The sequence below is a fragment of the Oncorhynchus masou genome, chromosome 28 (assembly GCF_036934945.1).
Source record: "Oncorhynchus masou masou isolate Uvic2021 chromosome 28, UVic_Omas_1.1, whole genome shotgun sequence".
NCBI lineage: Eukaryota > Metazoa > Chordata > Actinopteri > Salmoniformes > Salmonidae > Oncorhynchus > Oncorhynchus masou.
In genome coordinates this window covers 9,829,751-9,856,809 of record NC_088239.1, presented here as the reverse complement: position 1 = coordinate 9,856,809, position 27,059 = coordinate 9,829,751, and the positions used below count along the sequence as shown (strand labels likewise).

Here is a 27,059-nt window from a genome sequence, read left to right as displayed (position 1 = left end):
ATTTATACATTCCAGGCTACCTGGGTTACCTGCCTCCCCCTCTAACCATCTAGGGGCTCACAGCATCACCGCGTCTTCAGCGGCAGCGTGTGTGCGACATGTTTTGGCAAGTCTATTTGGGACTGTTCGTGAGAAAAAGTCCTGGGCTTTTTTTTTTCAATAAGGCCTTGATTCCTGTTCGTGAGAAAAGTCCTGGGTTTTTCACCTTGATTCCCAAATCCCCTTCCGAACGAGCTGCGTTTTAATTCGACCTCGTCATAAGCTAATAAAGAGCGAACGAGACGTTGTAGGCCATTGTGTGTGTGATGTTAAGCTTTATTGGCCGCGTTGAGAAAAGCGTCGCATAAGGCCGTCTTTGATGAGGGAATTAGCGGCCTATTCTGTCCCTATTATTCATAGCGCGGTGGAACATGTAAGTACCAGGAAGGGTGTCAAAAGGAGAGCCAGTATTATTGCAGAGTGTCCCCCTTGTTCGGCCTGAAAGGGCCGCTATGAGATGATAAACCGCTTAATACAGACAACTAATTGGATGAGAGCGAAGGAGAGCGGAGGGAATTACGGGAAAAAGAACCGGTGCCAGAGGCCTCGCTATTCACTCCTTTTATTCACCTCCATCTCATCTCTCTCCCAAACTCCTCTCATCAGCTGCGTCGATAGACCGAGGGGAGGCGAGGTGGCTTCATCAAAGGGGCTTTAAGAGAGCCTCTCCCGGGGACGGGGTGAGGAGTGAGCCGGGTGAGGAGAGGACTGATTGGAGCTATTCTCTCGGAAAGGCTCGCTGGGAGATGGGGGTCCTGGAGAAGCGGGAAATCAGCGGTCAAATCAGTCCTGCAGAGAGAGCAGGGATGGAGATGATGAAAATGGGTGGGTCATTGTGGAAAGCAATTTTAAACATCTAATAGGCAACCTTTATAAGAAGATTGTGGTCGTGTCCATAGTCTCTTTTTTTCTATTTGAAAATGTAATTTGATTGTGTTCAGACACTATTCATAGGCCTGTCTTAAAATAGAATGTTCATTATCCGATTTAAAGACATAACCTTTGGCAATTCAAAGTTGTTTGAATCTCAGAGCCTATAGCCTAAGCCCTATATCCAATCTACAGGCCATCAGGCTATGCCAAGGCTACAGTCTATTGTGCGCGCACCCAACAACAAGTGAGAATTCTTCGGACCCAGGAGGCGCGCGCCCGTGGCTAGGACAACTCATTTCAGTCTTGTCGCTCTGAAAAGAAAGTGAAAGCCTCGAGCGCAGTGGGTCACCCGCCTAATGCGAAGCCCCAGGCATTCCCCAGATATTAGGGGCAAATTGGTTTGCCATTCATTAGTAATGTGCACAATAAGATTAAAGCGCCCCGGACGATCTCATATAACATCCTATTTCAGGAGAATTTTCAAAACACTCAAGAGTCCATGTAGAAGGGGAGGGTTTTGGGCACACAGGAGAAAATTGGTTTCTTCGTTTATTTCAGTCATTATTTTGCATAATGCCCCTTTGAACGCAGAAAACGAGTGTGAGGTTGTCATGCGTGCTTGGCAAGTGAGACGGCGCGTAAAGCGGGTTCGAGGCGGGTGCCAAGGGGAGTCCTTAGCGCGCTGTATGGGAATATTAAGTGTTGAATTAGGACTGATCCAGCTGGAGAAAGTTGAGATAATTTCTCTCTTTCCCTCTCTAGCTCTCACTCTCTCTCTCTCTCACTCTCTCACTCTCTCTTCCCCCCCTCTCTTTCTCTCACTTTCTCTCTTTCCCTCACTTGCACTCCCCCTCCCTCCCTCACTCTCTCTCTCTCTCTCTCTCTCTCTCTCTCTCTCTCACACACCATCTATATATTTAATAGCTTTATTATTCCCACCCATGTGATCTGATGTCATTCTGTTTCGGATTAGCAGGTGTAGTGAGAGACTATAAAAGAGGACCAAATTAATCCGAGGTAATTTCACGCGCTTTGGTCCGATACCATGGACGGGTAAAACGGGTGAGAATTACTTCGGTGAAAGGAAGCGCATTGATGGCCCCTAATAGAACCCTTTATAAGGATTTGGGGAATTAAGTCGTGGGTGGATGGAAGCAGGGAGGAGGGGGCAAGTCTTTATGATTAAGTGATTTGTTACTTCATTAATGACAAAGGGACTCGCTTCCATCGACATGGCATTACAGATGTCAACACTAATTTAGCGCCTTTAAAAGTTTTTAAAGCGCGTTTTGTAAAGAGGGCCCCGGATAAAGTGGGCGATCTAATTGAAAACCCCTCGCCTTTGTCGGCCGTTTCACATGTGTGGATTCTGCTCATGAATATATGGGTCTGTATTTTGTCAACTCGGCTGGAGAGACTTTCAGTTGGCCTGTCCAGTGTGGCCAGCCACCATACAACTGAGACCGGTAGCGCTATACTCCCGTTCTCAGTTCCGCAAATTAACAACTTCATTATTTTCTCCTCTGGTGAGCCTCTCTTTTTTTCAATTCATTTGGAAAACAATTAACATGCATTTTGGACCTAATTCCAAACGACTTTTCAAAATTAATTCATTATTAACATTCATGAATTTACAGAATGGAATCATACAATGATTTTGATTTGAAGCATTCATAAGCCTCGGTCTATCGATATCATTTCTAAATATATGCAATACTTAAAACATCAGTTTCTTCATAACAATTTTATTAATAGTTCTATAATTCTATTTCACATGTTTAAAATTGCTGGCTTTTGTCAGTTCTATAATAGATTGAAATAATAATCTATGAAATATTTAATTTCACCACTCATTTATTAAATTATGTTGTTTTTTCTATCTATTATTAAACCAGGAAATGTACAATCACTTTAACAATAAAAAACAACTCCTGCCCTGTTGGGAACATGTTTCCATGACACCCTGAACTCAATCTGTTGGGAACATGTTTCCATGACACCCTGAACTCAATCTGTTGGGAACATGTTTCCATGACACCCTGCACTCAATCTGTTGGGGACCAGTTTTGACATAAATGATCATGTAAAAACCTCTAACTCATAACCATGGGGGACCTCTCAGGGCCACGTCTACATCCATACAACTTTACACCAAGTGCAACTTCTCAAGCATGGTCTCTTTTCAAATATGCAAGGCTATGTTTTGAAAATTATGTTTTTGTTAGTTTTCCCCCCTCATTTTTTTTACAATAATATTTACACCAGTTTACTTTTCTTTCTCAGTTCAGCCATAAGAGACACTGGATAGAATCTAAAATGTACGTAATTTGTCCATAAATTAAAACTCAATTTGCTAAAAGCCTGAAAATTATATTTTGTTTACTCCAAAATGATCAATCGTGTGCTGCTTAATGATGTCGGGAACTGAAAAGGAAGACAGAAGAAGTAACTTGATGCAGGTTAGATTGAGCCAGTAGGTTCAGGTTGGGTTGCAGAGTAGGACAGGAAGGTCTGTGGACAGGTTGCTTTGGCTTGGATGTAGACCTCAGACTCTGCTTTGGCACTGGGTTCACGTGGTCCACTGAATCAACTGTTTTTAGTTCTGGTTCTTGCTCTTTCTCTGGACTCGAGAAAGTGTGTGTGAGTGTGTGTGTGTGTGTGTGTGTGTCCATGTCCAAGCAGCAGGTGTCATGGAGTTGACCCCCCTAAGTTCGTAGTTTTTAATTTGTCACAAAAAAGTGGACTTAGTGAAACAGGAAGCATGAGCTAGAAGAAGGGGTTAACACAGTATGGAGGTTCATTTGTGTGTGTGTGTGTCAGGGGGATTCTTGATGAAATGGATCTATAGCTAAGGAATACGTTCAATCAGGGGACCTGGAGGGGTGATGATGATGATGCTCTCTCACACACAAACACATGCATGATCGCACACACGCATGAACGCACGCACACACACACACACACACACACACACACACACACACACACACACACACACACACACACACACACACACACACACACACACACACACACACACACACACACACACACACACACACACACACAGCGCTCCGGTTTGCCAGTGCTCTTTGAATTTGGTTGTGCTTTTTGTTTGGGGCTAAGAATTATGGGGAAGGGGTGGGGAAGTTAGAAGATCAGAAGTTAGAGATAAGGGTTGGATCCACCCACCACACCACTCCAGAGGTATGAGAGGTAAGAGGAGGACAGGTGAGGGACAAAAGCCCAGGAGAGAGAGAAAAGGTTGGGATAACAGCTGTTCAGCACACCTCCTTCCCTGGAGATCTGCTGGGCAGGATGTGGACCTGGGTGATCTGGGCAGAGTGCTCTTTAGCCTTCAGCCTTAGAGCTGCAATACTGGATGCTCTGCGGTCTGCTGCAGCCGAGGAGGAGGGCGATGTGGAGGAGGAAGGGTCAGAGAGGACCGGGGGAGGGATGGAGGGAGTCTTGATGGAAGGGGCAGGCTGGCTGAGGAGTGCAGCAACGGTGGAAGCACTGGTCAGAGGGCCCATACTGGAGAAGATCCTGAGAGAGAGTGGGGGGGGGGGGGTGAGAGAGAAGACTGTTAGACCAGATTGTGATCACCAGCGCAAATAAATAAAAAAAGGCGATAAGGAGAGGAAGCGCCTTAAACTATTGAGATACTCGTGTTTGGAGTGTGTATGTCTGTTTTGGCACTTCAGGTAACAGCTTGTGTATCAACATCACACTCAGCTAATTACTGTCATTACTGACAAGGCAGAGTAATAATGTGTCTTATGCCATGTACACGGCAGGGTAGCCTAGTGGTTAGAGCGTTGGACTAGTAACTGGAAGGATGCCCCCGAGCTGACAAGGTACAAATCTGTTGTTCTGCCCCTGAACAGGCAGTTAACCCACTGTTCCTAGGCATTGAAAATAAGAATTTGTTCTTAAACTGACTTGCCTAGTTCAATAAAGGTAAAATAAATAAAACACACACACAGAGCCAGGTTATGGCTGTAAACTAGCACACTTCCATCTTACTGAAAGTAACAAAGGTAGATGCCTATCAAATAAAAATGTCTTGTACACAGATTTGCAGGTGCAGGGAAATGCTCTTGTTTGTAGCTGTGTAGTAATAACAGTGTAGTAATACCGAGCAATATAATGAAAAAAGATAAACATTTACGAAATTAAGAAATATCAGAACGAGCCATGTCAGTGTCCTGTAAATTTACAGTACCAGTCAAAAGTTTGGACACACCTGCTCATTCAATGGTTTTCTTTATTTGTACTATTTTCTACATGGTAGAATAATAGTGAAGACATGAAAACTATGAAATAACACATACGGAATCATGTAGTAACCAAAAAAGTGTTATACAAATCAAAATATATTTTATATTTGAGATTCTTCAAAGACGCCACCCTTTGCCTTGATGACAGCTTTGCACACCCTTGGCATTCTTTCAACCAGCTTCACCTGGAATGCTTTTCCAACGGTCTTGAAGGAGTTCCCACATATGCTGAGCACTTGTTGGCTGCTTTTCCTTCACTCTGCGGTCCAACTCATCCCAAACCATCTCAATTGAGTTGAGATCGGGTGATTGTGGAGGCCAGGTCATCTGATGCAGCACTCCATCACTCTCCTTCTTGGTAAAATAGCCCTTACACAGCCTGGATGTGTTTTGGGTCATTGTCCTGTTGAAAAACAAATGATAGTCCCACTAAGTGCAAACCAGATGGGATGGCGTATCACTACAGAATGCTGTGGTAGCCATGCTGGTTCAGTGGACCTTAAATTCTAAATAAATGGATGGTGTATCAATACAGGCATCCTTCCTAACTCAGTTGCCGAGAGGAATGAAACCACTTAGGGATTTCACCATAAGGCCAATGGTGAATTTAAAACATTTACAGAGTTTAATGGCTGTGATAGGAGAAAACTGTGTAGTTACTCCACAATACTAACCTAACTGACAGAGTGAAAAGAAGGAAGCCTGTACAGATACAAATATTTAAAAACATGGATCCTGTTTGCAACAAGGCACGAAAGTAATACTGCAAAAAATGTGGCAAAGCAATTCCCTTTTTGTCCTGAATACAAAGTATTATGTTTGGGGCAAATCCAATGAAACACATTACTGAGTACAGCTTCAAGAATAGTGGTGACTGCATCATGTTATGGGTATGCTTGTAAACGTTAAGGACTTTTTCAGGATAAAAGAAACAGAATGGAGCTAAGCACAGGCAAAAACCTAGAGGAAAACTTGGTTTAGTCTTCTTTCCACCATACACTGTGAGATTAATTAACCTTTCAGCAGGGCAATGACCTAAAACACAAGGCCAAATCTACACTGGAGTTGCTTCACAAGAAGACAGTGAATGTTCCTGAGTGGTCGCGCTACAGTTGTGACTTTAATCTACTTGTATATCTATGGCAAGACCTGAAAATGGTTGTCTGGCAATGATCAACAACCAATTTGACAGAGCTTGAAGGATTTTGAAAAGAATAATGGGCAAATGTTGCACACTCCGGGTGGGGAAAGCTTTTAGAGATTTACCCAGAAAGACTCACAGCTGCAATCACTGACAAAGATGCTTCTACAAAGTATCGGGTGTGAATATTTATGTAAATTAGATATTTCTGTATTTAAGTTTCAATACATTTGCAAAAATGTTAAAAACATATTTTCACTTTGTCATTATGGGGTTTTGTATGTAGATGGATGAGAAAAAATATATTTAATCCATTTTGAATTCAGGCTGTAACAACAAAATGTCAAGGAGTATGAATACTTTATTGAAGGCACTGTACATATAAACTGGGTAAAACAGTATGTAAACATTATTAAAGTGAACAGTGTTCAATGATTATGTACGGTGGGGTCAACAAGTATTTGATACACTGCCGATTTTGCAGGTTTTCCTACTTACAAAGCATGTAGAGGTCTGTAATTTTTATCATAGGTTCACTTCAACTGTGACAGACGGAATCTAAAACAAAAATCCAGAAAATCACATTGTATGATTTTTAAGTACTTAATTTGCCTTTTATTGCATGACATAAGTATTTGATCACCTACCAACCAGTAAGAATTCTGGCTCTCACAGACCTGTTTGTTTTTCTTTAAGAAGCCTTGTTGTTTTCCACTCATTACCTGAATTAACTGCACCTGTTTGAACTCGTTACCTGTATAAAAGACAACTGTCCACACACTCAATCAAACAGAATCCAACCTCTCCACAGCCAAGACCAGAGAGCTGTGTAAAGGACATCAGGGATACAATTATAGACCTGCACAGGGCTGGGATGGGCTACAGGACAATGAGCAAGCAGCTTGGTGAGAAGGCAACAATTGGCGCAATTATTAGAAAATGGAAGAAGTTCAAGATGACGGTCAATCACCCTCGGTCTGGGGCTCCATCCAAGATCTCACCTCGTGGGGCATCAATGATCATGAGGAAGGTGAGGGATCAGCCCAGAACTACACGGCAGGACCTGGTCAATGACCTGAAGAGAGCTGGGACCACAGTCTCAAAGAAAACCATTAGTAACACACTACGCCGTCATGGATTAAAATCCTGCAGTGCACGCAAGGTCCCCCTGCTCAAGCCAGCGCATGTCCAGGCCTGTCTGAAGTTTGCCAATGACCATCTGGATGATCCAGAGGAGGAATGGGAGAAGGTCATGTGGTCTGATGAGACAAAAATAGAGCTTTTTGGTCTAAACTCCACTCGCCGTGTTTGGAGGAAGAAGAAGGATGAGTACAACCCCAAGAACACCATCCCAACCATGAAGCATGGAGGTGGAAACATCATTCTTTGGGGATGCTTTTCTGCAAAGGGGACAGGACGACTGCACCGTATTGAGGGGAGGATGGATGGGGCCATGTATCGCGAGATCTTGGCCAACAACCTCCTTCACTCAGTTAGAGCATTGAAGATGCTCACAGCCAGGGCAACTAAGGAGTGGCTCCGTAAGAAGCATCTCAAGGTCCTTGAGTGGCCTAGCCAGTCTCCAGACCTGAACCCAATAGAAAATCTTTGGAGGAAGCTGAAAATCCGTATTGCCCAGCGATAGCCCCGAAACCTGAAGGATCAGGAGAAGGTCTGTATGGAGGAGTGGGCCAAAATCCCTGCTACAGTGTGTGCAAACCTGGTCAAGAACTACAGGAAACATATGATCTCTGTAATTGCAAATAAAGGTTTCTATACCAAATATTAAGTTCTGCTTTTCTGATGTATCAAATACTTATGTCATGCAATACAATGCAAATTAATTACTTAAAAATGTGATTTTCTGGATTTTTGTTTTAGATTTCATCTCTCACAGTTGAAGTGTACCTATGATAAAAATTACAGACCTCTACATGCTTTGTAAGTAGGAAAACCTGCAAAATCGGCCGTGTATTGTTCTCCGCACTGTACATAGGGCAGAAGTCTCTAAGGTGCAGGGTTAGAGTACCGTGTGGTAACCGGCTAGTAACAGTGACTAAGGTTCAGAGCAGGGTACTTTTTCTTTTGCGACTGTTTGATTTGGATTTGCATTTTTAATTTGGTTGCATGGTTACCAATTAAATTGTTTTACCTGGTGACGTTTGTTTTCCTATTTTCTTTACATACATTTACATTTTTCCTATCATGATTTATTCAAACAGTAATGTGCAATTGACAAAAATCAACAAACATTCTGAAGAGGAAACAACCTATATGAGCTGGTGACAGAGGATGAACTTGGGATTGTTTGGGATTGTTTTAAGTTGCATTGCCTACAGTCAGAAGGGCCCGCAATTTGGACAGTGCGCTTGGCAAATACCACATATATAATTGTTGAGTTGCGACCGTCAGCCCCATCCACGTCGACGCTCTCTCTGCTGTCTCCTGTCGTCCACTATCAGCTCCTGTATATTGTTGACATTGAGAGGTTATTTTCCTTGCACCACTCCACCAGTGCTTTCACCTCCCTGTAGGCCGTCTCGTCGTTGTCGGTATTCAGACCTACCACTGGTGTGTCAACAGAAAACTTAATGATTGAGTTGGAGACGTGCGGTGCTGAGCACGGACCTTTGTGGGGACCCTGTGTTGAGGATCAGCAACGGCGGACCTGTTGTTGCCTACCTTCAACATCTGGGATTGGAACATCAGAAAGTCTAGGACCAAGGTGCATAGGGCGGGGATCAGACCCAGGGCCCTGAGCTTAGTGATGAGCTTGGATGGCACTCTGGTGTTGAGGGCTGAGCTATAGTCGATGAAAAGCGTTCTTACACAGGTAGACAGTCCTTGTGAGCAGCGGAGGGCCACGGCAGTGGTCAAAAGCGGAATAGTAAGGATGATTATGGATGCTGACGGTCACTAGTGTGAGGTGAAATTATAGTGGACAGTACAGGTGTGAGGTGGTTTTATCAGTAGAGGACAGTACAGGTGTGAGGTAATATTATAGAGGACAGTACAGGTGTGAGGTGGTGTTATAGAGGACAGTACAGGTCTAAGATGGTATTATAGGTTGAGGACAGTACAGGTGTGAGGTGGTGTTATAGAGGACAGTACAGGTGTGAGATGGTGTTATAGAGGACAGTACAGGTGTGAGGTGGTGTTATAGTGGACAGTACTGGTGTGAGGTGGTGTTATAGTGGACAGTACAGGTGTGAGGTGGTGTTATAGTGGACAGTACAGGTGTGAGGTGGTGTTATAGTGGACAGTACAGGTGTGAAGTGGTGTTATAGTGGACAGTACAGGTGTGAGGGGGTGTTATAGAGGGCAGTACAGGTGTGAGGTGGTGTTATAGTGGACAGTACAGGTGTGAGGTGGTGTTATAGTGGACAGTACAGGTGTGAGGTGGTGTTATAGTGGACAGTACAGGTGTGAGGTGGTGTTATAGAGGGCAGTACAGGTGTGAGGTGGTGTTATAGTGGACAGTACAGGTGTGAGGTGGTGTTATAGAGGACAATAAAGGTATGAGGTGGTATTACAGAGGACAATAAAGGTGTGAGGTGGTGTTATAGAGGACAGTACAGGTGTGAGATGGTGTTATAGAGGAAGGTACAGGTGTGAGGTGGTGTTATGTTACAGGTGTGAGGTAGTGTTATAGAGGACAGAACAGGTGTGAGGTGGTGTTATAGTGGACAGTACAGGTGTGAGATGGTGTTATAGAGGACAGAACAGGTGTGAGGTGGTGTTATAGGTAGAGGACGGAACAGGTGTGAGGTAGTGTTATAGAGGACAGTACAGGTGTGAGTTGGTGTTATAGAAGACAGTACATGTGTGAGGGGGTGTTATAGAAGACAGTACAGGTGTGAGGGGGTGTTGTAGAGGAAGGTACAGGTGTGAGGTGGTGTTATAGAGGACAGTACAGGTGTGACGTGGTGTTACAGAGGACAATAAAGGTGTGAGGTGGTATTACAGAGGACAATAAAGGTGTGAGGTGGTGTTAAAGAGGACAGTACAGGTGTGAGGTAATGTTATAGAGTACAGAACAGGTGTGAGGTGGTGTTATAGTGGACAGTACAGGTGTGAGGTAGTGTTATAGAGGACAGAACAGGTGTGAGGTGGTGTTATAGTGGACAGTACAGGTGTGAGATGGTGTTATAGAGGACAGAACAGGTGTGAGGTGGTGTTATAGGTAGAGGACAGTACAGGTGTGAGGTGGTTTTATAGGTAGAGGACAGTACATGTGTGAGATGGTGTTATAGAGGACAGTACAGGTGTGAGGTAGTGTTATAGAGGACAGAACAGGTGTGAGGTGGTGTTATAGTGGACAGTACAGGTGTGAGATGGTGTTATAGAGGACAGAACAGGTGTGAGGTGGTGTTATAGGTAGAGGACAGTACAGGTGTGAGATGGTGTTATAGTGGACAGTACAGGTGTGAGGTGGTTTTATAGGTAGAGGACAGAACAGGTGTGAGGTGGTGTTATAGGTAGAGGACAGAACAGGTGTGAGGTGGTGTTATAGGTAGAGGACAGTACAGGTGTGAGGTGGTGTTATAGAGTACAGTACAGGTGTGAGGTGGTGTTATTGAGGACAGTACAGGTGTGAGGTGGTGTTATAGAGGACAGAACAGGTGTGAGGTGGTGTTGACGAGGACAGTACAGGTGTGAGGTGGTGTTATAGTGGACAGTACAGGTGTGAGGTGGTGTTGACGAGGACAGTACAGGTGTGAGGTGGTGTTATTGAGGACAGCACAGGTCTGAGATGGTATTTTTGGTTGAGGACAGTACAGGTGTGAGGTGGTGTTGAAGAGGACAGTACAGGTGTGAGGTGGTGTTACAGGTAGAGGACTGTACAAGTGTAAGGTGGTGTTATAGTGGACAGTACAGGTGTGAGGTGGTGTTGTAGTGGACAGTACAGATGTGAGGCGGTGTTGTAGTGGACAGTACAGGTGTGAGGTGGTGTTACAGGTAGAGGACAGTACGGGTGTAAGGTGGTGTTTATAGAGGACAGTACAGGTGTGAGGTGGTGTTATAGTGGACATTACAGGTGTGAGGTGGTGTTATAGTGGACAATACAGGTGTGAGGTGGTGTTATAATGGACAGTACAGGTGTGAGGTGGTGTTATAGATAGAGGACAGTACAGGTGTGAGGTGGTGTTATAGATAGAGGACAGTACAGGTGTAAGGTGGTGTTATAACGGACAGTACAGGTGTGAGGTGGTGTTATAATGGACAGTACAGGTGTGAGGTGGTGTTATAGATATAGGACAGTACAGGTGTGAGGTGGTGTTATAGTGGACAGTACAGGTGTGAGGTGGTGTTATAGAGGACAGTACAGATGTGAGGTGGTGTTATAATGGACAGTACAGGTGTGAGGTGGTGTTACAGTTAGAATATCATTAATTGGCAGATTCCTCCTGTTGACCTGGATGGAATTATGTGATCCTTCCTTAATCCATAGGAAGCCCTACCCAATTATTATTGTTGTAATCGGTTAAAATCCTCAATGACGCTGCCCGTGCCATTATTTCTTTTTGATCTCTTGAGTCCTCTGTTTATCTCTATGGGTATACAGGGTTACGTAGGTAGAGGTACCTATTATCTCACCTGCCGAAGGTGGGCCCGATGAAGGTGGGGTGACGGAACATGGCAGCTGCACCCAGGAATGTCCCAAGCCCCAGTGGTGTCCCTTGGTGCTGGGCCGAGTGGTTGCTATGGTGAGGAGCTAGACCAGGAAACGCGGCGGTCCAGGCAGACTCCAGGGCGGGGTGGTGGTGCGTGGAGAAGGGACCCCCATCCAGGTAGTGGCTGAGGGGGTGCGTGGCAGACAGGGGCCCGTGGAAAGGGTGGCCAGGGGGGTATGTCTGGACACCTGCCTTCTCACGCTTACGCCACTTGGCACGACGATTCTGAAACCACACCTGTGGAAAGAGAATGGGAGTGAGGTCAGAGTTTAGCTAGAACATATAGGCCTCATGTAATTATGTAGGTTTAGTTTCTGTAGATTGAGGGAAGAGCATAGAATACTCTGTAAATCTTTTCCCTTTTAAAATGTACAGTATTATACCGGCACCAGAGTTGCCAGTTTAAATCTGTCATTTTTCTTTACAGCAGAGATGCTGAAACATACACTCACCGTGCAGATTATTCAATATTTGTATTTGTATTTATTAGGTACACCACCCTGTTCACTAAAATGGGTTGCTTCCGACAGTCACTTGGCTGTGTCTTGTTATTTTAAGCAGACAGACAGGCATCGAGGCATTCAGTTACTGTTTCATAGACTATTAAAATGGGCAAAACGAGTGACCTAAGAAACTTTGAGCGCGGTATGATCGTCGTCGCCAGGCACGCCGGATCCAGTATCTCAGAAACGGCCGGCTTCCTGAGCTTTTCACGCACAACAGTGTCTAGGGTTTACTGAGAACGGTGCGACAAACAAAAAAAACATCAAGTCCGTGGCTGTCCTGTGGGCGAGAACAGCTTGTCGATGAGAGAGGTTCGAAGGAGAATGGCAAGAGTCGTGCAAGCTAACAGGCGGGCGACAAACAGGCAAATAACGGCGCAGTACAACAGTGGTGTGCAGAACGGCATCTCGGAACGCACAACTCGTCCATCCTAGTTCACGGATTGGTTATTGCAGTAGACGCCCACACCGGGTTCCCCTCCTATCAGCTTAAAACAAGTAGAAGTGGCTCCAGGGGGCACGTGATCACCAACACTGGACAACTGAGGAATGTAAAAACATCACCTGGAACATGACAGCGAGTTCAGTTTACTAGAGTGGCCTGGTCAGTCCCCAGACCTCAACCCAATAGAGCATAATGGGATGACATGGGACAGGCTGTTGGCAGCATGAAGGCAGCTTGATACAACACCGGTGCACTGGTATTCTCGTTGGGTTTAGTGGCTCATGAGAACGGCCCACAATATAGTTTAGAGGTATGTGTAAAGTGTGATATATTTTAATATATGGTAATATATGGGTCATATCTTTTGAACTGATAGAATCAAGACACTTGTCTGTAGTAATGGTGAAAACATACCTGTCAATTGTTATCAGGGTGATGTTTTTCTGTCTCACTGCAAGACATTTACCAGCAATTTAGAGCAGACCGAAATGGCTTGTGTCAACTTCAGCTAGCTAACGTTAACTAGCTAACATTAGCTAGCTAGCTGGGTTAGCTAGCTAGCTGGGTTAGCTAATAAAACATGCAGTAATTCAGTGTTGGCAAGCAATAAAGATTACTTATAAACAAGTCAAGGTTTAAACCCAGCAGCTGCTGAAAATATTTTTCCACTTCGCAGCCACTTCAAGAAGATATACTATATATACACAAGTATGTGGACCCCTCTTCAAAGTAGGGGATTTGGCTGTTTCAGCCACACGCTTTGTTGACAGGTGTATAAAATCAAGGACACCGCCATGCATAGACAAACATTGACAGTAGAATGGGGCGGACTGAAGATCTCAGTGATCTTTAACGTCGCACCGTCATAGGATGCCACCTTTCCAACAAGTCAGTTTGTCAAATTCCTGCCCTGCTAGAGCTGCCTTGGTCAACTGTAGGTGCTGTTATTGAGAAATGAAAACATCTAGGAGCAACAACGACTAAACCGCAAAGTGGTAGGCCACACAATCTCACAGAGTAGGACCGAGTAGAGAGTACAAATGGTTTGTCCTCAGTTACAACACTCACTACTGAGGTTCAATCTGCTTCTGGAAGCGACATAAGCACAAGAAATGTTTGGGCCCCTCAGTCACAGTGAAGGGAAATCTTAATGCTACCGCATACAATGACATTCTAGACGGTCCTGTGCTTCCAACTTTTGTGGCAACAGTTTGGGGAAGGGCCTTTCGAGGTTTGTTGACATTGCCGAGAACTTGACTGGCCTGCACAGAGCCCTGACCTCAACCCCATCGATCACCTTAGGGATGAATTGGAACACCGACTGGGAACCAGGCCTAATCACCCAGCATCAGTGCCTGACCTCCTCATGCTCTTGAGGCTGAAATGAAGAAAGTCCCGGCAGCAACATTCCAACATCTAGTGGAAAGCCGTTCCCAGAAAAGTAAAGGCTGTAATAGCAGCAAAGGCGAGATCAACTTCATATTAATGCCCATGATTTCGGGAATGGGATGTTCGACGAGCACGTGCCCACATACGTTTGGCCATGTAGTGTACGTGGTGACATACGTTTGGCCATGTAGTGTACGTGGTGACATACGTTTGGCCATGTAGTGTACGTGGTGACTTACGTTTGGCCATGTAGTGTACGTGGGTGACATACGTTTGGCCATGTAGTGTACGTGGTGACTTACGTTTGGCCATGTAGTGTACGTGGTGACTTACGTTTGGCCATGTAGTGTACGTGGTGACATACGTTTGGCCATGTAGTGTACGTGGGTGACATACGTTTGGCCATGTAGTGTACGTGGTGACTTACGTTTGGCCATGTAGTGTACGTGGTGACTTACGTTTGGCCATGTAGTGTACGTGGTGACATACGTTTGGCCATGTAGTGTACGTGGTGACTTACGTTTGGCCATGTAGTGTACGTGGTGACTTACGTTTGGCCATGTAGTGTACGTGGTGACTTACGTTTGGCAATGTAGTGTACGTGGGTGACATACGTTTGGCCATGTAGTGTACGTGGTGACATACGTTTGGCCATGTAGTGTACGTGGGTGACATACGTTTGGCCATGTAGTGTACATGGGTGACATACGTTTGGCCATGTAGTGTACGTGGTGACTTACGTTTGGCCATGTAGTGTACGTGGTGACTTACGTTTGGCCATGTAGTGTACGTGGTGACATACGTTTGGTCATGTAGTGTACGTGGTGACTTACGTTTGGCCATGTAGTGTACGTGGTGACATACGTTTGGCCATGTAGTGTACGTGGTGACTTACGTTTGGCCATGTAGTGTACGTGGTGACATACGTTTGGCCATGTAGTGTACGTGGTGACTTACGTTTGGCCATGTAGTGTACGTGGTGACTTACGTTTGGCCATGTAGTGTACGTGGTGACTTACGTTTGGCCATGTAGTGTACGTGGTGACTTACGTTTGGCCATGTAGTGTAGTGACTTACGTTTGGTGAGTGTACGTTTGGCCATGTAGTGTACGTGGTGACATACGTTTGGCCATGTAGTGTACGTGGTGACATACGTTTGGCCATGTAGTGTACGTGGTGACATACGTTTGGCCATGTAGTGTACGTGGTGACTTACGTTTGGCCATGTAGTGTACGTGGTGACATACGTTTGGCCATGTAGTGTACGTGGTGACATACGTTTGGCCATGTAGTGTACGTGGTGACATACGTTTGGCCATGTAGTGTACGTGGTGACTTACGTTTGGCCATGTAGTGTACGTGGGTGACATACGTTTGGCCATGTAGTGTACGTGGTGACTTACGTTTGGCCATGTAGTGTACGTGGTGACATACGTTTGGCCATGTAGTGTACGTGGTGACTTACGTTTGGCCATGTAGTGTACGTGGTGACATACGTTTGGCCATGTAGTGTACGTGGTGACATACGTTTGGCCATGTAGTGTACGTGGGTGACATACGTTTGGCCATGTAGTGTACGTGGTGACATACGTTTGGCCATGTAGTGTACGTGGTGACATACGTTTGGCCATGTAGTGTACGTGGGTGACATACGTTTGGCCATGCCATGTAGTACGTGGTGACATACGTTTGGCCATGTAGTGTACGTGGTGACATACGTTTGGCCATGTAGTGTACGTGGTGACGTGGTGACACGTTTGGCCATGTAGTGTACGTGGTGACATACGTTTGGCCATGTAGTGTACGTGGGTGACATACGTTTGGCCATGTAGTGTACGTGGTGACATACGTTTGGCCATGTAGTGTACGTGGGTGACATACGTTTGGCCATGTAGTGTACGTGGGTGACATACGTTTGGCCATGTAGTGTACGTGGTGACATACGTTTGGCCATGTAGTGTACGTGGTGACATACGTTTGGCCATGTAGTGTACGTGGTGACATACGTTTGGCCATGTAGTGTACGTGGTGACATACGTTTGGCCATGTAGTGTACGTGGTGACATACGTTTGGCCATGTAGTGTACGTGGTGACATACGTTTGGCCATGTAGTGTACGTGGTGACATACGTTTGGCCATGTAGTGTACGTGGGTGACATACGTTTGGCCATGTAGTGTACGTGGTGACATACGTTTGGCCATGTAGTGTACGTGGTGACATACGTTTGGCCATGTAGTGTACGTGGTGACATACGTTTGGCCATGTAGTGTACGTGGTGACATACGTTTGGCCATGTAGTGTACGTGGGTGACATACGTTTGGCCATGTAGTGTACGTGGTGACATACGTTTGGCCATGTAGTGTACGTGGTGACATACGTTTGGCCATGTAGTGTACGTGGTGACATACGTTTGGCCATGTAGTGTACGTGGTGACATACGTTTGGCCATGTAGTGTACGTGGTGACATACGTTTGGCCATGTAGTGTACGTGGGTGACATACGTTTGGCCATGTAGTGTACGTGGTGACATACGTTTGGCCATGTAGTGTACGTGGTGACATACGTTTGGCCATGTAGTGTACGTGGTGACATACGTTTGGCCATGTAGTGTACGTGGGTGACATACGTTTGGCCATGTAGTGTACGTGGTGACATACGTTTGGCCATGTAGTGTACGTGGTGACATACGTTTGGCCATGTAGTGTACGTGGTGACATACGTTTGGCCATGTAGTGTACGTGGTGACATACGTTTGGCCATGTAGTGTACGTGGGTGACATACGTTTGGCCATGTAGTGTACGTGGTGACATACGTTTGGCCATGTAGTGTACGTGGTGACATACGTTTGGCCATGTAGTGTACGTGGTGACATACGTTTGGCCATGTAGTGTACGTGGGTGACATACGTTTGGCCATGTAGTGTACGTGGGTGACATACGTTTGGCCATGTAGTGTACGTGGTGACTTACGTTTGGCCATGTAGTGTACGTGGTGACATACGTTTGGCCATGTAGTGTACGTGGTGACTTACTTTTGGCCATGTAGTGTACGTGGGTGACATACGTTTGGACATGTAGTGTACGTGGTGACATACGTTTGGCCATGTAGTGTACGTGGGTGACATACGTTTGGCCATGTAGTGTACGTGGGTGACATACGTTTGGCCATGTAGTGTACGTGGTGACTTACGTTTGGCCATGTAGTGTACGTGGTGACTTACGTTTGTTTGGAATCCAGGGAAACCCTCTGACACACTGATCCTGATCCGGCGGAAGGTCCTGTGTAAACGGAAGATCCCAGTCGACGAGGTGACAAACAGGCGGAAGGTCCTGTGTAAACGGAAGGTCCCATCTCCCAGTCGACGAGGTGACAAACAGGCAGAAGGTCCTGTGTAAACGGAAGATCCCATCTCCCAGTCGACGAGGTGACAAACAGGCGGAAGGTCCTGTGTAAACGGAAGATCCCAGTCGACGAGGTGACAAACAGGCGGAAGGTCCTGTGTAAACAGAAGATCCCATCTCCCAGTCGACGAGGTGACAAACAGGCGGAAGGTCCTGTGTAAACGGAAGATCCCAGTCGACGAGGTGACAAACAGGCGGAAGGTCCTGTGTAAACGGAAGATCCCAGTCGACGAGGTGACAAACAGGCGGAAGGTCCTGTGTAAACGGAAGATCCCAGTCGACGAGGTGACAAACAGGCGGAAGGTCCTGTGTAAACGGAAGATCCCATCTCCCAGTCGACGAGGTGACAAACAGGCGGAAGGTCCTGTGTAAACGGAAGATCCCAGTCGACGAGGTGACAAACAGGCGGAAGGTCCTGTGTAAACGGAAGATCCCAGTCGACGAGGTGACAAACAGGCGGAAGGTCCTGTGTAAACGGAAGATCCCAGTCGACGAGGTGACAAACAGGCGGAAGGTCCTGTGTAAACGGAAGATCCCATCTCCCAGTCGACGAGGTGACAAACAGGCGGAAGGTCCTGTGTAAACGGAAGATCCCAGTCGACGAGGTGACAAACAGGCGGAAGGTCCTGTGTAAACGGAAGATCCCATCTCCCAGTCGACGAGGTGACAAACAGGCGGAAGGTCCTGTGTAAACGGAAGATCCCATCTCCCAGTCGACGAGGTGACAAACAGGCGGAAGGTCCTGTGTAAACGGAAGATCCCATCTCCCAGTCGACGAGGTGACAAACAGGCAGAAGGTCCTGTGTAAACGGAAGATCCCAGTCGACGAGGTGACAAACAGGCGGAAGGTCCTGTGTAAACGGAAGATCCCAGTCGACGAGGTGACAAACAGGCGGAAGGTCCTGTGTAAACGGAAGATCCCAGTCGACGAGGTGACAAACAGGCAGAAGGTCCTGTGTAAACGGAAGATCCCAGTCGACGAGGTGACAAACAGGCGGAAGGTCCTGTGTAAACGGAAGATCCCATCTCCCAGTCGACGAGGTGACAAACAGGCAGAAGGTCCTGTGTAAACGGAAGATCCCAGTCGACGAGGTGACAAACAGGCGGAAGGTCCTGTGTAAACGGAAGATCCCAGTCGACGAGGTGACAAACAGGCGGAAGGTCCTGTGTAAACGGAAGATCCCAGTCGACGAGGTGACAAACAGGCGGAAGGTCCTGTGTAAATGGAAGATCCCAGTCGACGAGGTGACAAACAGGCGGAAGGTCCTGTGTAAACGGAAGATCCCAGTCGACGAGGTGACAAACAGGCGGAAGGTCCTGTGTAAACGGAAGATCCCAGTCGACGAGGTGACAAACAGGCGGAAGGTCCTGTGTAAACGGAAGATCCCAGTCGACGAGGTGACAAACAGGCGGAAGGTCCTGTGTAAACGGAAGGTCCCATCTCCCAGTCGACGAGGTGACAAACAGGCGGAAGGTCCTGTGTAAACGGAAGATCCCATTCGACGAGGTGACAAACAGGCGGAAGGTCCTGTGTAAACGGAAGATCCCAGTCGACGAGGTGACAAACAGGCGGAAGGTCCTGTGTAAACGAAGATCCCATTCGACGAGGTGACAAACAGGCGGAAGGTCCTGTGTAAACAGAAGATCCCATCTCCCAGTCGACGAGGTGACAAACAGGCGGAAGGTCCTGTGTAAACGGAAGATCCCAGTCGACGAGGTGACAAACAGGCGGAAGGTCCTGTGTAAACGGAAGGTCCCATCTCCCAGTCGACGAGGTGACAAACAGGCGGAAGGTCAGCGGGCATTACACGGGCACTAACACCCGCGCGCCCTCTCGGTCTGTTAGTTTAAAGTTAACTCATTATAATCAATTCACCCCTGCAGTCTCTCAGAGAGACTGAGATCGGTGTGGCACACGGTAATTAAGAATTGTGTTCACAAAAGGTGGGGAGAATAACGGCTGAACAGAGTCCAATAGCAATTAGACTAATGCGCTTTAAATTAAATTCTTCAAAATGTGGAACAAGTCACACCCAAAGAATATTTAACTTTCCCACACCCCTCCCCCTTTCCCACGCCCCTCCCCCTTTCCCACGCCCTCCCCCTTTCCTAGTTTGAGACAGGAGTCTACATATGTCAACAGTAAGAGAAAGTGAACGATATTAGCCCTGCACACGCACACACGCACGCACACACACACACACACGCGCGCTATTCCCGTTGAATGTGTTTAGCATTACATGGCCCCTCGGGAATTGATGAGTTTTTATCACCTCCCGATGTGCCCGTTAAGTGCCTTGTTCACCGACAGTTCTGCTAGGAGACATCTGTTGTTTTACACCGGCTATAACCCCAGACGGAGCATCGCCGTGTTTGAACTGTCTCTTTGGTTATGAGCCCCGGGCCAAGCCACGCTCTCAATGGATAGATGGGATAGGAGGGGGAGAGAAAAGGGGAGGGGTAAAGGGGGAGCAAACACCTTTAATGGTCTCTCTCATTGGCTCCAAGTGCAAAGCATCGGTTCAATGAGTCTCTATTGCAATCACAAAATGGGAAATCAAATAACATTATCCCAGCCACCCTTCTGCCCTTCTCTGTCTCTCTCCATCTCCCCTCCCTCTCCCTCTCTCTCTCTCACTCCCTCTCCACCTCTTATACCTTTCTCTCTCTCTCTCTCTCTCGTTCTCTCTCTGTCTCTTTCTCTCTCTCTCTCTGTCTCTCTCTCACTCCCTCTCCACCTCTTATACCTTTCTTCTCTCTCTCTCTCTCTCTCTCTCATTCTCTCTCTGTCTCTTTCTCTCTCTCTCTGTCTCTCTCTCTCACTCCCTCCACCTCTTATACCTTTCTCTCTCTCTCGCTCTCTCTCTGTCTCCCTCTCTCTCTCACTCCCTCTCCACCTCTTATACCTTTCTCTCTCTCTCTCTCATTCTCTCTCTGTCTCTTTCTCTCTCTCTCTGTCTCTCTCTCTCACTCCCTCTCCACCTCTTATACCTTTCTCTCTCTCTCGCTCTCTCTCTGTCTCCCTCTCTCTCTCACTCCCTCTCCACCTCTTATACCTTTCTCTCTCTCTCTCTCATTCTCTCTCTGTCTCTTTCTCTCTCTCTCTGTCTCTCTCTCTCACTCCCTCTCCACCTCTTATACCTTTCTCTCTCTCTCATTCTCTCTCTGTCTCTTTCTCTCTCTCTCTGTCTCTCTCTCTCACTCTCTTTCCACCTCTTATACCTTTCTCTCTCTTTCTCTCTCTCTCTCTCTCTCTCTCTCTTTCTCTGTCTCTCTCTCTCGCTCTCTCTCTGTCTCCCTCTCTCTCTCACTCCCTCTCCACCTCTTATACCTTTCTCTCTCTCTCTCTCATTCTCTCTCTGTCTCTTTCTCTCTCTCACTCCCTCTCCACCTCTTATACCTTTCTCTCTCTCTCATTCTCTCTCTGTCTCTTTCTCTCTCTCTCTGTCTCTCTCTCTCACTCTCTTTCCACCTCTTATACCTTTCTCTCTCTTTCTCTCTCTCTCTCTCTCTCTCTCTCTCTTTCTCTGTCTCTCTCTCTCGCTCTCTCTCTCACTCCCTCTCCACCTCTTATACCCTCTCTCTCTCTCTCTTTCTCTCTCTCTCAATTTCAATTAATTGTAAAGTGCTTTATTGTCCAAGCAAATGAAATAGACAATAAACAGAAGTGAAATAAACAATAAAAAAATAACAGTTAACATTACACTAACAAAAGTTCAAAAAGAATAAATACATTTCAAATGTCATATTATGTGTATATACAGTGTTGTAATGATGTGCAAATAGTCTCTCTCACTCTCTGTCATTCTCCCTCTCCCCTATCTCATTCCCGCAATGGGAATTCAAACACAATTTTCTCCCTGAGAATAGCCCATGTTTGCTCTCACGCTAAGTGCGCTTTTATAAATAGTCCGTATCCGCTTAATTGCCGTTAAAACGTCCCTTGGCGCATGTAATAACTTCCAATAACAGGAAGGAGCTTCGCTACGCAGCGATTGGGGTCATTTAACACATTTTGGGTTAATAAATCACTCAGACTCTCATGAAGACTTCCTCCGGCTCCTGCCTGGGAAGGTGAGGCGGCAGGTAGCCTAATGGTTGGAGCGTTGGACTTGTTGCAAGAGCTGACAAGGTACAAATCTGTTGTTCTGCCCCTGAACAAGGCAGTTGACTCACTGTTCCTAGGCTGTCATTGAAAATAAGAATTTGTTCTTAACTGACTTGCCTAGTTAAATAAAGGTAAAATACATGTATAAAAATGTCTGTATTGTAGCCTGGTGTATGCATCATTTCAACAAAAATATATAAATAATAATATAAGCATATTGGAAATAAAAAAATATTATAGACTTTGTAAAGGTATTATTCTATAGTCTATGAAGGTGTGTAAATCTAAATATGCTTTTAAATTACGCTATAGGCCTACATTGTATAAATATGCATCGGATGTTTTATTTTAATTATTATAACAGAAACTAAAACAGCCTAATAATAAATAGGGTATTATTTCATCTTATTCTAAGTGGTACTGTTCTTTAAATTCGTTTCTAATGTGGTAGCCTATATATTTCAATTACCCATTTGAAATGTGTAAGTGTTAAGGCGTTTTAGTTGGAAGCGACAGACAGCCATAATTGCAGCAATAAAACGTTAAAAGGCCACTTACTTGCACGCGCGCCTCGGTCAGATCCAGCCGCATCGCAAGCTCCTCTCTGAAAAGGCAGGAAAATAGGTTACCTTTTGTGACCGAGAACTAGGCTGTTTTTTTTCTTCTTCTGTCCTCGCCCCACTGGTAACAATACAAGAAAATAGTTATTTTTCAGACATGGAAAACCCACAGCGAAATGAAGGTCCTTTGTGCTATTTTCCCTGCGAAGGTTTGAGAGAAATTGTCGGGTTGATTGTATTGTAATCTGTCTTTTCTTCGCCATAATAGCTCCCTTATACAACGGGTTTTCTTTAGAGTCAATGGAAATACTGCTATCCAAACTTTTACAAAGACATCGAGTGCTTGGCTGAAAGAGAATTCTATAGGCTGCACACATTGATTACCACAATTTCGCCTTAAAAACAATGAACGCACATAGATACAGAAACATGGCTCAACAATCACCTATGTATTATTTGCTTCATGATGCCAGTGTTAAAATAATATTTTTTAAATTGATTACTCCATTGTTTAAAAACGTCACATGTTCTATTCACGATCTTAAATGTGTCCTATAGATGATTTACCTTGCTGAAAGCGATTGGCTAACAGAATCCACCTGCCTGTCTGATGTATATATAGTTTTTATATATATATATATATATATATATATATATATATATATATATATATATATATATGGATGGGAATTAATTTTGTCTGACATTCTGAATGTTGTTGTAAATGCACCACTGATTAGTAATATTACATTATGTAATAGTAAACAACTATAATAAGAGAAAAGTCATCTCAAATCTAAATATTCAAAGCTACATGTTCATGGGGTCCTGAAAACACATAGGTTAGCTAAATATATGTGTTTTATAGAACAATATTAGGCTTTCATGTTTGTCTGAAAAAAAAATAGATGTATTTGAAATTCACCTCTATACATTTAATTGCATCAAAAAATAAATAGCACCAACTCATTTATGTCCACAAAAAAAACACTCATCTAGACCAGCCTAAGCAGTGACTCGCTCATCTAGACCAGCCTAAGCAGTGACTCGCTCATCTAGACCAGCCTAAGCAGTGACTCGCTCATCTAGACCAGCCTAAGCAGTGACTCGCTCATCTAGACCAGCCTAAGCAGTGACTCGCTCATCTAGACCAGCCTAAGCAGTGACTCGCTCATCTAGACCAGCCTAAGCAGTGACTCACTCACCGTTCTTCATGAAGCTTCAGTCGAAAAACTGATTTGCCTTTGCGTGAAAGTCATTAACAGTTGGATTTGTGTAGACTTGCTCGAATTGTATGTGTTTTCCCTCTAGATGCGTAGCCTGCACCAGCTAATGGACGGAAACAACGGAGTTGAGGTGCGCATCACCGTGAGTGTGTATGTGTGTGTGCGTGTGTGCGTGTGTGTGGTGTGTGTGTGTGTGTGTGTGTGTGTGTGTGTGTGTGTGTGTGTGTGTGTGTGTGTGTGTGTGTGTGTGTGTGTGTGTGTGTGTGTGTGTTGTGTTGTGCGTGCGTGTGTGTGCGTGTTGTACCCTTGCGCTTGGGCAGGCCCAGAAACGTAATTTACGTTGAATAGAACAGCATTACGCACACGGTAAATCGAGCTGCAACCAGTTTATTTTCCCTTCGAGAATAATATCCATATCGTCGACAACAAAGAGACGAGGTAAATGTGACAAAACGGTTTGGTGTTGCCACTTTGGGCCTTATGTAAGGCCCGGGTTCGGCTGGACCATATACCTGTCAATGCGCCAGTGTTCAATTACAGACGGCTGAAATACGTTATCAGTGGATAAACAATTGACTGTTTTCTACACACAAACAAAAATATAATAATAATTATAATATAAATGGTATGATGATAAAGGGTTTTAATGTCGTTACCCCAGACATATCTAGATTAAAATACGCATCAGAAATGATAACTTTCAGGCCAGGTTTATGCATGAATTGATCTCATGCACAACCCAATCTCACACTCAATTCGTGCAAATATGTCAAAAAAAATGTAAGATACACCAGCTTTGTGAAATTCTTTCACAATTTTCAGAGATATATGTTTGCCTCTGGTATTTGTATCTCAGGCCCTGTAAAGATAAAACAATTTTATTTTTTTACCAACTTTAATTATTCCGTAATTACTATTATTATTGTTATCATTACTATAACAGCCTACTGCTACTTGCTGTTCGTTGATGTAGCCTCGACGATAAATTGTAAGGTGAAATAGAAACGTCTATCCAAATCGTGTATTTAAAGAAATGTTATGAGACTTTGTTGGGTTACATTGTTGTATGTACGTTGAATAAATGAGTTTGTGCTGTAGCCTGGGTGACAGTGTGTTACTGTTCTCTTGCCAACTCCTACACGTTTTTGGATTGACAGTGACAACCGAATAGGCAAAACCACCAAACAGCTATTGGACTGTGACTGTACCTGGTGAAGACGTCGGGGTAGTGTGTCTTCCGGAAAGCCTTCTCCAGCTCCTCCAGCTGATAGCTGGTGAATGTAGTCCTGTATCTTCTTTGCTTGCGTTTTAGCATCCCTTCGTCCGAGTCACTGCCTGCCGACAGACACACGCTGTCCTCGCCGTCCCTCACGTCTCCATCCCCGGCGTGGATGCTCTCCCTCTCCTCGTCCTTCGGGGAGAGACCCATCGCCTCCCCACAGCTCTCCTCTTCTTTCCCCGCGTCCTCGAACTTCATGAGCCCTAGTCTCAGCCCGGGTCCATCCTCCGGCACACCAGCGGGGCTCTGACCTCCCTCTCCCCGGTTTAGGGACGCGTTCTCCCGGTATGACTTGCTCCGGCTAATGCTCACCTGTGGAGCCTGGTTGATTTTGAGACTCTCGCAGGCTTGGTCCACCAGAAGCCTTTCCCTATCCAATTTCTCATCGAGGTTGTGAACTAAAACCCGTCCGTGGTCCAGGTACTTCCCGCCTGGGCCGTAGAGTCGGCGCAGCTTTGGTGGAAGGTGCATGTCTGTGTCTGTTGATAGGTGGTCTTTAGTTGAGCCTATGGGGAGGGTGACAGAAGTATGGATAGGTTGAAGCGACATGTGTCAACAGGCCTGCGCATTGTTCAACGCAAAGCTTCGCACAAGGCATCATTGATGATGTTCGAATAGACTTGAACATGTATTATTTCTGTCTACAGTTTCATGCACCTTAGAGTATGTGTATCGTATCGACGATAAAGTTTACTTTTGGTCTCTGAAAAAGTGCTTAAAAGTGACAAATATCCTATTTTCAACACAGTCACACAACCTCAGACACTCTCGGTTCTGATGGACCCAAATGCTGTCGATAGTTTATTAACCTGTTAAAGACACACACCGTATTGCCTATATTCAACACCAAAAATGTTTTCCCGGAACATGTAGCAAACCTTTCCCCAGATGGAAAGCCATGCATGTTTTCATGAACGTTTAGCGGTGGTTGTCTTACCTTCGGTCTGCTTGTCGTTCTCCTGTCTCCAGGGTAGAGCTGTCAAACTTTGCGCCCCTATCAGCCTGACTTTACAGGGGCTCCGTCGGCCCAGAATACTGTCGATGCAGTAGGAGGAGAGCAGAGTGAGCGGTTTACTCTTACTGTCTCCCCGGTCGTGGATATCTTCTTCGAATTGACTAGTCATTTTTGATCCGTTTAGTGAAACGCTTCGTTGGAAGTAGCCTAAATGTATTTCTCACTTACTCATTCACTCACTCACTTACTCATTCAACCTCTCTCGCTCTCTCGCTCTATCCTTTCTTCTCTCTGTCTGTCTCTCCGAGATCGTTCCTCTCTCTCACTCTCTCTCTCTCTCTCTCTCTCTCTCTCTCTCTCTCTCTCTCTCTCTCTCTCTCTCTCCCTACCCAACCTTTAATTAAAGACACCGTTGGCTGGCTCTCAAGCTCCGCTATCTGCTTGCTCACATTGACGTGTGTTATAGCGTCCCTGATTGGTTCATGTGTAGGGGAAAGAGCAGCTTTATATATTTTAGTATATTAAGGTAATTTTGGAGAAACGGGGAAAGCTCGCGATGGAACCCTGCTCCCATGGACTGAACTCATATTTGACTCTATGCAGATGTGGCCCATACTGTTTAACTACAATTAATGATAGGCTGCTAATAATGCTCATAAAAGTAATATTAATAACAATATTAATAACAATAGTCATAATAATATTAATATTAATATTAGTGTAATAATAATATGCATAATCATACATATCTTCTTTTGAAATATGCATGATCTTGTTGAGTTAAATAATCACGTATCACAATTCAGCCCTTCAGTTAAGTTGAACCCGTTTGGAGATGTTAAATCTAGTCCTTAGTTTACAGTGAGTCTTTTTCCATATCTCTGTAAACCTCAGTGAGTCTTTTTCCATATCTCTGTAAACCTCAGTGGGCCTTTTCCATATCTCTGTAAACCTCAGTGAGTCTTTTTCCATATCTCTGTAAACCTCAGTGGGCCTTTTTCCATATCTCTGTAAACCTCAGTGGGCCTTTTTCCATATCTCTGTAAACCTCAGTGGGCCTTTTTCCATATCTCTGTAAACCTCAGTGAGTCTTTTTCCATACCTCTGTAAACCTCAGTGAGTCTTTTTCCATACCTCTGTAAACTCCAGCACCCTTATCTTATACAACTTTAACTCAAGT

At 45.2% G+C, this 27,059-nt stretch overlaps 1 protein-coding gene across 1 annotated transcript; it reads right to left on the bottom strand.

Moving 5' to 3' along the window:
- Positions 1-3,990: 3,990 nt before the first annotated feature.
- Positions 3,991-26,135, bottom strand: LOC135518507 (aristaless-related homeobox protein-like). Its single transcript, XM_064943680.1, has 5 exons — positions 25,862-26,135; positions 24,854-25,430; positions 22,418-22,463; positions 11,932-12,245; positions 3,991-4,458 (listed from the first exon to the last, which is right to left on the bottom strand). Exons 1-5 carry the CDS (start codon positions 26,046-26,048, stop codon positions 4,194-4,196), a joined length of 1,389 nt encoding a protein of 462 aa, XP_064799752.1. The 5' UTR covers positions 26,049-26,135; the 3' UTR covers positions 3,991-4,193.
- Between the last annotated feature and the right edge of the window lie 924 nt (positions 26,136-27,059).